At 48.9% G+C, this 13829-nt stretch overlaps 2 protein-coding genes across 2 annotated transcripts; one reads left to right on the top strand and one right to left on the bottom strand.

The window, feature by feature from the left end:
* The first annotated feature begins 471 nt into the window (after positions 1-471).
* On the top strand, positions 472-3917 carry LOC101062287 (tubulin beta-2A chain). Its single transcript, XM_003977645.3, has 4 exons — positions 472-650; positions 948-1056; positions 1705-1815; positions 2511-3917. Exons 1-4 carry the CDS (start codon positions 594-596, stop codon positions 3593-3595), a joined length of 1362 nt encoding a protein of 453 aa, XP_003977694.1. The 5' UTR covers positions 472-593; the 3' UTR covers positions 3596-3917.
* Positions 3918-5233: 1316 nt separating this feature from the next.
* LOC101064287 (desmoglein-2-like) lies at positions 5234-11885 on the bottom strand. The gene is made up of 14 exons (XM_029830993.1): positions 11716-11885; positions 11201-11323; positions 10659-10814; positions 10426-10567; positions 10185-10348; positions 9937-10071; positions 9676-9861; positions 9213-9589; positions 8969-9111; positions 8664-8885; positions 8354-8581; positions 7986-8113; positions 7564-7863; positions 5234-7477 (listed from the first exon to the last, which is right to left on the bottom strand). The coding sequence occupies exons 1-14, from the start codon at positions 11767-11769 to the stop codon at positions 6332-6334; spliced, it is 3504 nt and encodes a 1167-aa protein (XP_029686853.1). The 5' UTR covers positions 11770-11885; the 3' UTR covers positions 5234-6331.
* Between the last annotated feature and the right edge of the window lie 1944 nt (positions 11886-13829).

Here is a 13829-nt window from a genome sequence, read left to right as displayed (position 1 = left end):
AGAATGCAGCACCTGAACGCATCTCTCCAACCACCCTCCATTACTACGGTGGCCGGCAAGAGACAAAACGGGTGTTTTTATGCCCGTGTGTTTCTAGTCCAAACATTAGCTCAGAGGTTGTTTTCATGCCACATAATACATTTCTGATGATGGATAACAAAACTAGTTTTCTCCATGTTTGTGATCCCCTTTTTCGTCAGGTAGCAAATCTTAGTATATATTTATATATGTGTGTGTGTGTGTGTGTGTGTGCGTGTGTATGTAAAACGCTGGACCTTGAAATATGGTGATATTCGAAGAGGTTCGGCATTAAAAGAAAAGGGTGTTGAAATGCATCGAAGTAAAGTGCTGATGAATTTGGCCACGTTTCTGTCTGCGTCTCCAGGGGATGATGCAGCAGGATCCTGTGCGCTACTGCATCAAACCGGCCGGTTCCGATTGGCTGAGAGGGATGCGGGGACGCAGCGCGCACGTCATCCGTCCGGCAGCGCGTCTCACCGGCACCGCAGCCGTCCGAGGGATGAGTCAAGTGCTGATTCGGAGGATCCCGCACTGAAGACCGGACTCACCTCTGCCCGCATCCGCAGCTCACCATGAGGGAAATCGTTCACATCCAGGCGGGCCAGTGTGGGAACCAGATCGGGGCGAAGGTAGGTTTTAACTTTATGGGAAGAGATGCAGAAAGTGACGCAAGTGGGCAATTTTAAGCTTATATAAAGCCGAGTCACGTGACCCATGGATTATACCTCTATGGATACGATTAATATACAATTATTTGATATGGACGATTATTTAAATCTGATGAAGGTGCGGCTTTGCAATGATAGCCCCCCACCCCCCTTTCCCTTACTGCATGTCATTTTTCTAAGGAGCAGGAGCTGGTACACACACAGAAAAGTTCATGTCCTGTGTGTGTGTGTGTGTGTGTGTGTGTGTGTGTGTCTCAGTTCTGGGAGGTGATAAGCGATGAGCACGGCATTGATCCCACCGGTAGTTACCAAGGTGACAGTGACCTGCAACTGGAGAGAGTAAATGTCTACTACAACGAGGCCTCAGGTAAGCCGACTGTTTGATGATATCAGCGCCCACACGCCTGCAGACGGGGCCTCGTTTCACCTCACTGCAAGTGAGGTTCCACCCAGCAGGGAACCGAAAGGAGGACAGAATATCTGCAAACATCTCCTCCACCCCCCGCCCCCTCCCTTCTGGGCTCTATGGGGAGCGCAGGTATCTGCAGTCTCCGCTGAGCTCGCCGCGCCTCGGCCTCATGTCACGCTCTAGATTCATTAGCGCAGCAATTCGAAGGTCATTCCTTGTGCACCACGTGTCGGGACGGCGCCATCAGAGCAGGGCGAGGTGGGGCGGGAGTTCCAGACAGATCTGCTCTTCATTGTCATACAGGGCGTTTTTTCTGGGTCTCGGCTGTCAGATCCATACGCTTGGAATCCAGGCCGACAGGATGATGTCAAAAAGTGCAAGTGTGGGCAGGGCAAGAATGCACAGTTGTTTGGGTGACCTCTGTGCAGCTCTCTGATGCACGAGAAAATGGCGGCTGTTGACTCAGGGTGGAGCAGAGGAAACCGGGCTGCTCCCCGTCTGGGTCCAAAACATGTTTGCTCCACTCTGGACGAAGTCTCCACTGACGCCCACTGTTGATATGGACCCAAACAGTCCTGCATTATCTCTCTGCTTCCCTCCTGAAAGGTAACAAGTTTGTCCCCCGCGCCATCCTGGTGGACCTGGAACCAGGAACCATGGATTCGGTTCGTTCGGGCCCATTTGGGCAGCTGTTCAGGCCTGACAACTTTGTCTTTGGTGAGTGAACAATAAATACAGCCGTCCACCTGTGCAAACACCCAGGGTGGCTGCTGCTGCTCCTGTGGCTACTTTCTAACTGGTCCAGCTGGTTTCACCCACATGTCTGCATCACGCCTCTGAAGTCTCTCAGAGGCGTGATGCAGGAGTCCCTGCTGACTCGGCACAGAAGAAAAGGAGCAGGACACGCTGCAGCTGAGTGGAGCTGACAATGATAAAATGTCTCCCTCCCAGATACTATCATCACATATTTGATGATTCATTCTAATCCTTCTGAAACACCAACTCCTCTCTCCTATCACTACCAAGGTTGTAATGAGCGGGTGTCACCAGTGCATTTACTCACTGTTAAAGTTTAACTTGATCACTTTCTAACCCTCTAGTTAAAGATTAAAAACAACATCAAGGTCGCTAACCCTCGGTGTGTATCGCCCGCGCCGTCTTAAAACAATGAGCCTTTTAATAGCGACGATGCTAACAATGTGAACGCACTGATGTTAGCAGATGCATCAGTTATTATCTTAATTTCCCTCCAGCGTTTAATGTATGTCACTCATCAATAAAGTCACTCATCAATAAAGTCACTCATCAATAAAGTCACTCATCAATAAAGTAGCCTTGCACTTAATAGTTTAGGACATTAGAAACGATCTGCTGTTGATGCTGTAACGCCTTTTAACACATGCGCCACACAGGTCAGAGCGGAGCTGGAAACAACTGGGCCAAGGGTCACTACACCGAGGGAGCAGAGCTGGTGGACTCGGTGCTGGATGTGGTCCGGAAGGAGTCGGAAAACTGCGACTGCCTCCAGGGCTTCCAGCTGACCCACTCCCTCGGTGGGGGCACAGGCTCGGGAATGGGTACCCTGCTGATCAGCAAGATCCGCGAGGAGTACCCGGACCGCATCATGAACACCTTCAGCGTCATGCCCTCCCCGAAGGTGTCCGACACCGTGGTGGAGCCCTACAACGCCACCCTCTCTGTCCACCAGCTGGTGGAAAACACGGATGAGACCTTCAGCATTGACAATGAAGCCCTGTACGATATTTGCTTCCGCACCCTGAAGCTGACCACGCCCACTTACGGAGACCTCAACCACCTGGTGTCCGCCACAATGAGCGGGGTCACCACCTGTCTCCGCTTCCCCGGCCAACTAAACGCCGACCTCCGGAAACTGGCCGTCAACATGGTGCCTTTCCCCCGCCTGCATTTCTTCATGCCGGGCTTTGCTCCTCTGACCAGCCGGGGCAGCCAGCAGTACCGCGCCCTCTCCGTGCCAGAGCTCACGCAGCAGATGTTCGACGCCAAGAACATGATGGCGGCCTGCGACCCCCGACACGGCCGCTACCTCACCGTGGCAGCCATTTTCCGCGGCCGGATGTCCATGAAGGAGGTGGACGAGCAGATGCTGAGCGTGCAGAACAAGAACAGCAGCTACTTCGTGGAGTGGATCCCCAACAACGTCAAGACCGCCGTGTGCGACATCCCCCCCCGCGGCCTCAAAATGTCCGCCACCTTCATCGGCAACAGCACCGCCATCCAGGAGCTGTTCAGGAGGATCTCCGAGCAGTTCACCGCCATGTTCCGCCGCAAGGCCTTCCTCCACTGGTACACCGGAGAGGGCATGGACGAGATGGAGTTCACCGAGGCCGAGAGCAACATGAACGACCTGGTGTCCGAGTACCAGCAGTACCAGGACGCCACCGCTGACGAGATGGGCGAATATGAAGAGGATGAGATAGAGGACGAGGAAGACATCCGTCAGGATCTCCGCCACTGATGGACAGGACACGCCCCTGCATATAACAGCAGCTGACGTCCAAGCATTGAAACCTGCAGATGAATTCGATTATAGCTGAGACGATAGTGCACAGTAGTGTCAGTGTCACGAGTGGTCTAACGAATGCCACTAAACGCATGGATCCTTTTTTCCAAATCATGCTTCGGCAGCATCAAATCGTCTTGTCGTTAATATAGTTTTGTACATGTGCATTGACTGTATCCTGATCCTCAAGTAAAAGGTGCCATCTTATCAGAACTGCAGCCCTGTGTATTGATTTGACGGTGTCACGGACGCCAAATGGTGCATTAAAACTGTGAAAAGCAAAGTGACTCCAGCTCGGTACGTGTTCATCTCACGAGATATAATAATATATATAATAATAATAATAATAACCTCTACTCCAAATCTACAACTGCTCCACTTATATATTTATTTTTGAAAGGTAATTGGACCCTCTGGCATTTACCACAACAAAGAAAGGAGGAAACTAGTTCCGCAAGCTTGGGTGAGTTTGTTTGGCTGCCGTCGTGACAACTGATTACGTACAAATAAGAATGCTGAAAGCTGCAAAGCGAGCAAAACCAAACTCCTCAGGACAACCAGCGCGGAGCATGGCGGCAGGAAATGCTCAGACAGGAGCAGGATGTTTTTAAAATAAACTCTCATTACTGACATTCTGAAATGGACCAGGAGAAACAGGATGATAAGGTTTCCTGGCAACAACCACGCATTCGCTAAAATGGCTGCTCCGTTCTCAGGGCGATTAAGCTGCTCTTCTGGCCCAGCAGCTCCACCCCTGCTCAACTTGTCACAGCAAGAATTTGGATTTCTGCCACGACTCCACCCCTGGGAATTTCAAATGTGTCGAGCTGGTATCACTGACATCAATTGAAATGTTTCAAAGCTATTTAAGCGGAGCAAAGATCAACTGAAGAGGATCAAGTTGGGAGGAGGAACTTCTGAACATCTGAACACAGTCAAAATCACCATCTGTCGACCACACGACTGAATGAAATCATTGTGTCGAAAACGTGTCACAACTTTAGTCGGGAAATCCCTTTTTCCTGCAGTCACACACACAAGGAAGCTCCACCTACATGCTAATTAGCAACTGATCAATGGAGGACACCTGAAAATGCACTTTTGTTTGGTTGGTTTTGCATACAAAAATGACATTTAGCCGCTTAAATAGCTGCATGTTATATAAGTGTTCGTGCCCTAAAGTTGTCCGAGATGAGCCTGTTTCAACAGAAATATGCAGACGGCTTTGAAGGAATGGATTTTTAACCTGGTGAGCAGCTGCAAGGGTGAAGCTATTTGTCATATGAGCTTTGGGCAGCTAACGTTGCTCATTTCTTTGTTCCTGTTCAATAGAGTTTACAGGAATATTACTTTAAGAGTGTGTAGTATAGGCTTCACCTGGATATTTAGCCGTTAGCATTTACAACGCAACCAAAATAGACCTTTTTGTTCGGGGAAGGAAATACCTCATTAAATGTTAATGAAGTGTGTTTTTTTTGTTGCTTTCTGAATGTCTGCGTTTGTTCGTACATGTATTTGTGGTTGTGTATGTAATGTTTTCAGCCCACTAACTCCAAAAAAAAAAAAGAGAGACATGAATAAAAACATGCTTCATCATGTGGTGACTATTGCTTTACTAATGCTTGTGTGGTGGAGAAGAGCAAACAGTAACCAGCAACAAAGATATTACAGAAAAAAAAGCATCATAAAATGTACTGTTGAATCAGTGTTTCCCTCGGATCTTTCAGTGCTCCACAGATACGTGTTATTACACTGCCTAGACATGAATAACCCTCAAAAACCACAGTAAAAAACACACACATTAAATGTCTATTCATGGTACAGCACACACACACACACGAGTAAAAAACTGGGCCATCATAGTATTTTACAGAATTTTTACATCCCGTCCAAATAACGAAGAATAAATGAGAGGTCTTCGGCAGTAGTCAGAGGTCGAGCTGCCGTGTGTCCACTGATAAAAGAGCTGAATCCCTTCTTGGCGCATGGAATCATTCAAACATCTATTCAAAGTACAAAGTTCATCATGTGCACTATTTCCACGTAAGCCGCACACACCCATATAACACACACTGCTTGATTTAAAAAAAAAACTTGAAAAGATCTAAAGAGCAGATGCGATAGCGAGACTGTGACAAAAGATGCCCCACGACCATCTCAGCCAGAAGAAAATGAGTTCTGCTTTACTTTACATTTGGGATGCACCGAACCTAGATCATATATGTTGTTGTTGTTGTGTTATTCTAAACTTGCTTGTGATTAGTTGTGAACCCTGACCCGAGGGAGAGCTCTCATAAGAGCTCCAGCTCGTGCCAGGGTTCTCTTCCTTGATCTGCAGCTGATGACATTTTGTCAGAATTTAACTGCCCCTGCTGATGGTTCCGGTATAGCTGGTGTAGCTGTGATGTTTTAGGGATGTCTTGTGTGGTGTGTAGGCACTCAGCAACACGTTAAGAGCTGCAGTTTTTGTTCCCCCACCAGAAAAAAGGTGTTCCTGCTGCTGGGTTTTAATGAAAAGAGACCCGACAGACGGTCCAGTTTGTCTCACCTGTAGCGTAAAGATTCAGATTTAAGCTAAAGTGCCTCTGATCCTGTCTTCTTATTGGGCCATCTGCTGCCTCCCTGTTTGTTTTTGCCACGTTTGAACAAACTGGAGCAATTAAGCGTGGCAGAAGTGTCGTAAAAGCCGCTTTACACACCTGTATTTGAGTCCAGAGTTTTCTCAGTCACTGAGACCTTCTTGTGTTGCACAACCACTCTCTGGGAGCCTTGTATCTTGGGTGTGGTTGTCTGGGCATAGTCCTCACTGGAACCGGCTGAACCACGAGAAGCGTGTGAATAACTCTGGATTTTCACCTGCTTGCCTTGGCTCCTGAGGTCTGACCCGATCTCTCTAGGCACCTGGACCTGAACAAAGCCTGGTGCTATATGAGCGACCTGCTGTCCAGCCAGCGACCCATTCTCTACCAACAGTTCACTCGACCCGACTGAACCACGGGAAGCGAGTGAATAACTCTGGGTTTTCACCTGCTTGCCTTGACTCCTGACTTCAGAACCCTTCGCTCTGGGCATCTGGACCTGAACATAGCCTGGTGCTATATGAGCGACCTGCTGTCCACTCAATGACCCATTTTCCACCAACACCTGTCTGGTTCCTTGTGAAAGGCCGTGTGACACTCTGCCTGTTAGACCACCTACTTGCCTGTCAACGAGAACCACACCCTGGGGAGCTTGCAGGCCTCCAACCTGCACCAGCCCCTGGCTCAGGCCTACCTGACCTACCTGACCTACGGCCTGCTGGGCACCACCTGCTACAAGCACCATTTGGGGATTGGACTCCATTACGTACATGGGTGTTGTGGTGTAATACATGGCTGGCTGCTGCACTAGCACTGTCTGACTGGGAACCACGATCTTGTCCTGGACTTGAACCTTGGGAAGAGCGGGTGGAACCTGGATTGTCTCAGACACTCGCTCCTCCTGAATGAATGTGGAGGACGCTGATCCTGCCACACTGGCGGTGTGATCGACATTGACCCGGTCCCTGTCCCTAACGGTTTCCGTGTGCGTGTGGACATGTGTGTGAGTGGAAGGGGGAATCTGGACAGGAGACACTGCTCTCGGAGGAGGAACCGACTCAGTCACGATGGCCGAGCCCGTACAGATCTCCGCCAGGGTTTTGAATTTAGGGCCGAGGTCATTGAGAAAAGAAAGGTCGTCATCATTCTCATGAAGGCTGCAGCACCCTACAGAGCCTGCCGGGGACTCTTTACCCTCATAATCATACACCATCATGGCGTTCTTCTCCTGGAATTGCTGTGCTGCGTGGTTGGATTTCTGCAAATAAACACAGCAGGACACATGAAGGTCAGCCTTAATTCGTGATCACGTTCGGCGCCCTTACTGCCATTCGGCGTACTTACGTTGGAATAATACTCCCCCAGGAACTCGCTGGACAGAGCCATTCCGTCAACGAACCCACCACTGTATTGCGAGTAATTTCCTTGTCCCAGCATCGTTCCGCCATTCGCGTATTCCATATCAATGTGCTCGCCGTAGCGGTTGAACCCATCCATTGTCATTGTGCCACCACCTACACCTCCACCACCTGCTGCCATTCCCATGTCGATCAGATCATGCTGCCCCTTTCCGTAGTTCTTCATGTCTCTGATCTTTACTCCTCCACCACCTACTTCCACTGGGGTTTGGAGAAGCGGAATTTCCTAAGAGAGAAGAGGAATGTTCAAACTTTTGCTGTGGTCGGTGCTCGGCAGAGGCGACCCAAAGCGTCCACCTATCATCCCAAAGCCAGTGGGATGTACGATTGCTATTCAGGCTGAAGTACCTTGTCTTCTCCCTGTCCCTCGGTGTGGTACGAGATCAGCTGTTGTTTGGTGTCATACGGAATGGTTTTGAAATTCCCGGCACCTGCTGCCCCTCCGCACAGGCAGAACATCAGGAAAAGAGGCACCACTGAAGCAAACAAACAAAGCGCCCACAGGTTTTACGATGCACGTAGACGTTCCGGTTCACATGACTACCAAACTCTAGTGTGTTGTTTACTTCCCCGAGTGGCTGTTACTCGCTGGGAACACAATCAACACGAGCAAGAGCCACAATCCCTGTCGCTTGGTGTGACCCACCCTTCCGAAGAATTGAAAAGCCTGCACCAACACGTATGAGCAGGAGAGGGAAGGAAAGTTGGTGACTCACGCAGCAAAAGCAGCAGCCCCAGAAGGAGGAGCAAGATCCCCGAAGTGGAGAAGTTTGAACTCGTCGCGCTGCGAGGCACACAGGTTCTGCTGTCCTCGTGGCAAGTACAAACAACGACATCCATCTGAACATCTCCGCATGACTTTCCCTGTTGGTCTTTGACTTCCACCGCCACTTGGTAAATGCCTGGCCACAGTTTTTCCTGCTCCCTCAGGATGATGGTGCTCTCTGGGGTCGGAAGAGAGCAACATTGAACACATCCAGCAGCTGAATGTCCTGCACCTGATGTTCCCAGATCCATCAAACCTACCATTGAGTGGCTCCACAACCCACTTTCCCTTACTGCTCTCTTCGATGACAGTGAAGTCAAATGGCGCCGAGTTGGGGAAATCATCTTCGTCTTTAGCCGTGACGTAGACGAAATTGTCCCAGTGGCACATGGTTTCTGTCGTGCTGGTTAGAGTCGGACAGTGGTCGTTAAAGTCCTCCACCTGGATGGCGATGGTCCCTGTGGCTGTTTTTGAGGGCATATCTGAAAGGCGTGGAATAAAAGAAAGAGGTTTACTTAATGTGTCAGCTGGGGCGCCACGGCGCTCATATGCACGGTGAACTCACCGTTGGTGATGCAGATGATTTCAGCATAATACGTTCCATTTTTCAAGTACTTGGACTCTCTGTCGGGCATTTTATTCAGCCTGATATCTGCCGTTTTCTCGTCGATGATCAACCAGTTGTCCTCGTCACGAATTTTGGCGTACCTGGCGGATGGAGCGGGACGGTCCGCGGATGGGAGGAGAGATCAAGGATCACTCACAGAAACCGAAGCCTTTCAGAGACGTGACGAAGAGATCTGCTGTACCTCACGTTGGTGGCCGTCTGTAGGGTGTCCGTGTCAATCGCGGCGTAGTTGGTGATGATCTTCTGCAGGTCGATGGAGCTGCTATCCTCGGAGAGAGGCACTACTTTGACGCCTGGTTGGAAGCGGGGGCCTTCTTTCTCATTGAGAACGTTGATTTTTACATTGTAGGGTTTTTGGTAAACGGACCCTCCTCCTCCTCCTCCACCTCCTCCTCCACCTCCTCCACCTCCTCCTCCACCTCCTCCTCCACCTCCTCCTCCTCCACCACCTCCGCCTCCACCACCTCCTCCTCCTCCTCCAGTTCCAAAGTTATAGGGTGCTTTGTTGTTAACAACCACTCCCAAATTAATTTCCTTCAGGTCCTCATAGTCCAACGGCTACAAATTCAAAGACCAGGCTCTTGTTTAGTGACGTCGTCATTTCACACTTTGACACGCTCAGTCCATGAAAATGAGTCTTTTACCTTGTTAATGATGAGAATCCCCTCGTTGGTCTTAGGGTCGGTAGTGATATCGAAATAGCCTGCCTCATTTCCGGAAATGATTTTGAAGTCAGCCAGCCAGTTGGCGGTGTCAGGAACGTCCATGTCAAAGGCTTTGAACCGCATCACTTCCTTGTTGACGGTGTTTTCCTCTATGCTGCCCTCGTACTGCAAATACCAACATCTGCTTTAGAGAAACACGCCTGCCCGCTGGTAAGTCGGCATTTATTGTGAGGAACCCACCGAGTCTTTATCCAGGACTGGAATGTTGTCATTTATGTCCGTAATTTTCACCTCGATCTCTCCGGTTCCTGTGTTTCCCTCGGGCTGCCCGTTCATGTCTACCGCTATTATAGTCAACTTGTAGGAATCCCGTGTCTAAAGTGACACGTCAGGAGACACAACACATCGATTTCCATCTTCCCTCATCCAAATTCCGTTTGTAATTGTCTGTGTCCTGATTGTTACTATGGTGTAGCCGAGTCACTCACCTCCCTGTCCAGGCTGCTTTCTTGAACCATCACCTCTCCGGTTTGAGAGTTGATGTAGAACAACCCATCCGGGTTGCTCTCACTTGCAATTTGGTAGAAGAGCTTGGTGTGTTGGGTGCCTGGCTCGTCAGCATCAGTACAGATCACTTTCATCACAACAGTACCTAGAAGTGACCAACGGGAGCAGAAGTTCAACACAGTTCCAAACGTAATGAAGGTAGCTGGATTCCTCAAGCAATACCCGCTGCGCTCGCCTCGTCCACGTATCCGACTTGCTGCAACTTGACGATGGGCGGGTTGTCGTTCTCGTCATCAACGGTGATCCTGAGGTCAATGTCGCTTTCAGCAAGGGACCCATCAGGATACCGCGCTATACCTTTCAGCTACAGGAACAAAACGAGGACAAAACTCAACTTTGGACCATGCAAATCTTTTTTGCTTCAATTTTTTTTTTTAAAGTAACGTTGTTCTTACAGTATAATTAGCGACCTCCTCCCTGTCCAGAATGGAGTGGATTTTCACAAAGCCGCTGTTGGGGTCGACACTGAATACATTTAAAGGTGGCTGGTCGACCCCGGGACCGGACAGAGAGTAAAATATCTTTGTATAATTCTCTTTATCCGAGCGGATCTGAAAAACAAACCAGAAAACCGAGAATTACACAAAGGAAAAGGTTCATGAACTTGTGTTGTGTAACTTTTATCTGAAAGAAATATTATTAGAATAACACAGTCAGACACTCCCGTATTGGTGAGGACCCCACCCAACAGGCATCAGCAAATATTCCTAGGAGAATATCAGTGAAACCAAACAACATAAACAGGTGTCGGTGTTTGGCTCTGAGGGTGACTCAGTGTTACTCATCAGTGTTGGATGGGAAAACTAGTCTGTTGGTTTCAGTAACTGGTTCACTCGGGTCACGGTTTCAACGTTTAAGCATGAAAGAGGATCCTGCCGGTGGAAACGGGCGTTCATGTGCTGCTATTTCAGAAAAATGTGGTTGCTAGAGGACATACTCTGGCGATGTTTGGATAACCGGTGTAGTCTTGGTTCTCCTTCAGATGTCTGGGAGCGCTGATCCAGTTCCTCTTTTCTCTGTGCAGCACTGGGCCTTTTCCTTCAGCCCCCACAGGAACAATCTGCAGGTAAACAATGATGACAGGCCCATTACAGCAGCTCCCAACTCAAATGTCGTACAGCAAAAATAGCACGTCTTCAGTCCAAAGGAGGTTTTAAACAATTAAATGTACATTTTATTTGGATTAAATGAGAGAATAGGACAATGTGGACCCCCCAGGTGACAAACCTGCAGCGAAATATGAGCGCTGCTCTGTCACAGAGGCAAGTGGAGCCGGGCTGTTCCGGGTCTGCGTCAACACGGACACATTTAATCTTGACTTTCCCCGCTGCAATTAAGAATTCACTTCGAGAAGGAGCCGAACTCTGGCTGCGTAACAGCCACTCCCGTGGATTCCAACGTATTTTCTGGTACACGCCTCAACCCCCGACGGTCCAGACGCGCTTCACTTACCGCTAGTAAAGACGCCAATAGGACCAAAAAGCTGCCTTTGAACAGCGGAGCCATCCGGCCTGGGAAGCCTGGAAACCCTCACGATGAAGAGAACTCGCGTCCCAAACTGTATAATTCCTCCGTTGTGTTCAGACTCTGACCCTCTCCGCAAGGGCAGGAACTTTTTTTTTCCTTTTTTTTTTTTTCCAGCGATAGGCGGCGTCTCCCTGCCTGGTTGCGCGCCAGCAGATATGAGGAGGTGTCTCCTTAGTGCATAGCAGTAATATTTCTGTGAAGCTCTTTTGCGTCTAATGAGGGCACCGACAGGAAAATCGTAACCAAAAGTATCAATCACGAGCACATGCGTGACTGTTGATAGTCATATGACTGTCATTTCTGCGGGTTGATTTCACACGTTTGTGCCCGAGTTCTCCATTAATGATTTATCCTCGCATCCAACCAGAATAAACTCCTGGCAGCAGCTTTCTAACCCATCTGTGAAACTTGACCCGTCCCTGTGACATTCCCGGTGCACCTCACCACTCATAAATATTCAGCTGCACACTGGAGCCTGTGTGCGCGCACGCAAAGGCCGCCCGCTCGGAGAAGACAACGGGTCACCATGGCGACCCTGTTGCCAGAAACTTTCCCTTCCAGAGGTGTGTGACAGAGGGAAGTCTTATTCTCTCATTGCTCGATACACTTTCCCTTCTGGTTCATGGTTTAACCGCAAAACAAAGAGGAAAAGTAAATAGTTCCTCATTTTAAAAGAAAGAATACCGGGTTTATTAGGCAGGTGCACACCCGAAGCATCGCCCCACCCTGACCTTTTCTCTCTTAGGTGTTTTCATGGGAGTGCCTGTGAAAATTCATCATAATCTGGTTTCAAATGAATCATATGACAGAAATTAAATTTGCTGTCTGTCTGACGGAATAAGGGAGGGACAGGAGCGGCTGTCTGAGTCAGGAGGTTCTTCAGCACAGGCTTAGAGTTAGGCTTAGTCTTAGGGTTAGGCTTAGGCTTAGGCTTAGAGTTAGGGTTAGGCTTAGGCTTAGGCTTAGGTTTAGGGTTAGGCTTAGGCTTAGGCTTAGAGTTAGGGTTAGGCTTAGGCTTAGGCTTAGGTTTAGGCTTAGGTTTAGGCTTAGGGTTAGAGTTAGGGTTAGGGTTAGGGGTTAGGGTTAGAGTTAGAGTTACAGGGTTAGGGTTAGGGTTAAAGGGTTAGAGTTAGAGGGTTAGAGTTAGAGGGTTAGGGTTAGAGTTAGAGGGTTAGATTGTTAGGGTTAGAGGGTTAGGGTTAGACTGAAGAGACTCGTTCACGGACAGTGCTAAAAACCCGCTTCAGAACATCTTCACTATCTCACTAAACATTGATTGTGACCTTGTGCTGCAGGGAATATTTAGTCAGGCCAAAAAAGGGAAGGTAGCAGAAGAGGTGGTGGGACATTTTCAGAGCACTGCTGAGGTGCCCTTGAGCAAGGTGCCGAGTCCCGAACGCTCAGGGCACCTGTCGGGGGCGGCTCGTTCACTTTGTCACCTCTCCTTTAACGATCACATGTGCTCGTGCTCATTGTGTGTTCACATATATCCCATGTGTAATAAACAGTGTAAAAACAGTCATTTCCCCACTGTGAGAGTAATAAAGTACACTAATAATCATAATGATGACAGCTTGAGAGAGTAGCCACTTCCTGTGTGTCTTTGGGGCTCTTTTAGTGACAGGTGTTCGTGCAAACCTGCAATGGAACCTGAAGGAATAAACCTTTTACGACCTCTTCTTGAAGAACGGAGACTCTAAACTAATGAGTGACACCTGCCCAGAGATTAGTGACACATTCATTAGTCATAGTCTTGTTAAAAACCAAAACTGAATTAAGAATGGCTGCCCCACCCTGCCTCCCCAGGGCACTGGTCCGACAGGACGGGAGACAGTGTTGAATAGGTGCGCTCATGAATGCGCGCGCATGAACAAAATCAGCTCTGGTCTGTGACTTTGCTGCTTCAGACACTTCTTATTTTTCTTTATTCCAAATAAATATTTAAAGGGACATTTACTGTATAAATGTAGTGAAATAAGCTCGATGCAGACGAGGGTAAAAGTTGCACATTTCCAAGCCCACACATGCTAAAAGTCTCT

Source organism: Takifugu rubripes, chromosome 22, assembly GCF_901000725.2.
Source record: "Takifugu rubripes chromosome 22, fTakRub1.2, whole genome shotgun sequence".
Taxonomy (NCBI): domain Eukaryota; kingdom Metazoa; phylum Chordata; class Actinopteri; order Tetraodontiformes; family Tetraodontidae; genus Takifugu; species Takifugu rubripes.
This window is presented reverse-complemented; position numbering and strand designations above follow the sequence as displayed.

Excerpts from the sequence above, each read along its gene's own strand:
- LOC101064287 (XM_029830993.1), bottom strand. The coding sequence starts at position 11,769 with ATGGCTCCGCTGTTCAAAGGCAGCTTTTTGGTCCTATTGGCGTCTTTA. Across the intron at positions 8,886-8,968 it reads AATCATCTGCATCACCAACG|ATATGCCCTCAAAAACAGCC; the intron begins GTGAGTTCACCG and ends CACGCCTTTCAG. Across the intron at positions 8,114-8,353 it reads GGGGCTGCTGCTTTTGCTGC|TGGTGCCTCTTTTCCTGATG; the intron begins GTGAGTCACCAA and ends TGTTTGCTTCAG.
- LOC101062287 (XM_003977645.3), top strand. The coding sequence starts at position 594 with ATGAGGGAAATCGTTCACATCCAGGCGGGCCAGTGTGGGAACCAGATC. Across the intron at positions 651-947 it reads GGAACCAGATCGGGGCGAAG|TTCTGGGAGGTGATAAGCGA; the intron begins GTAGGTTTTAAC and ends TGTGTGTCTCAG. Across the intron at positions 1,816-2,510 it reads GCCTGACAACTTTGTCTTTG|GTCAGAGCGGAGCTGGAAAC; the intron begins GTGAGTGAACAA and ends TGCGCCACACAG.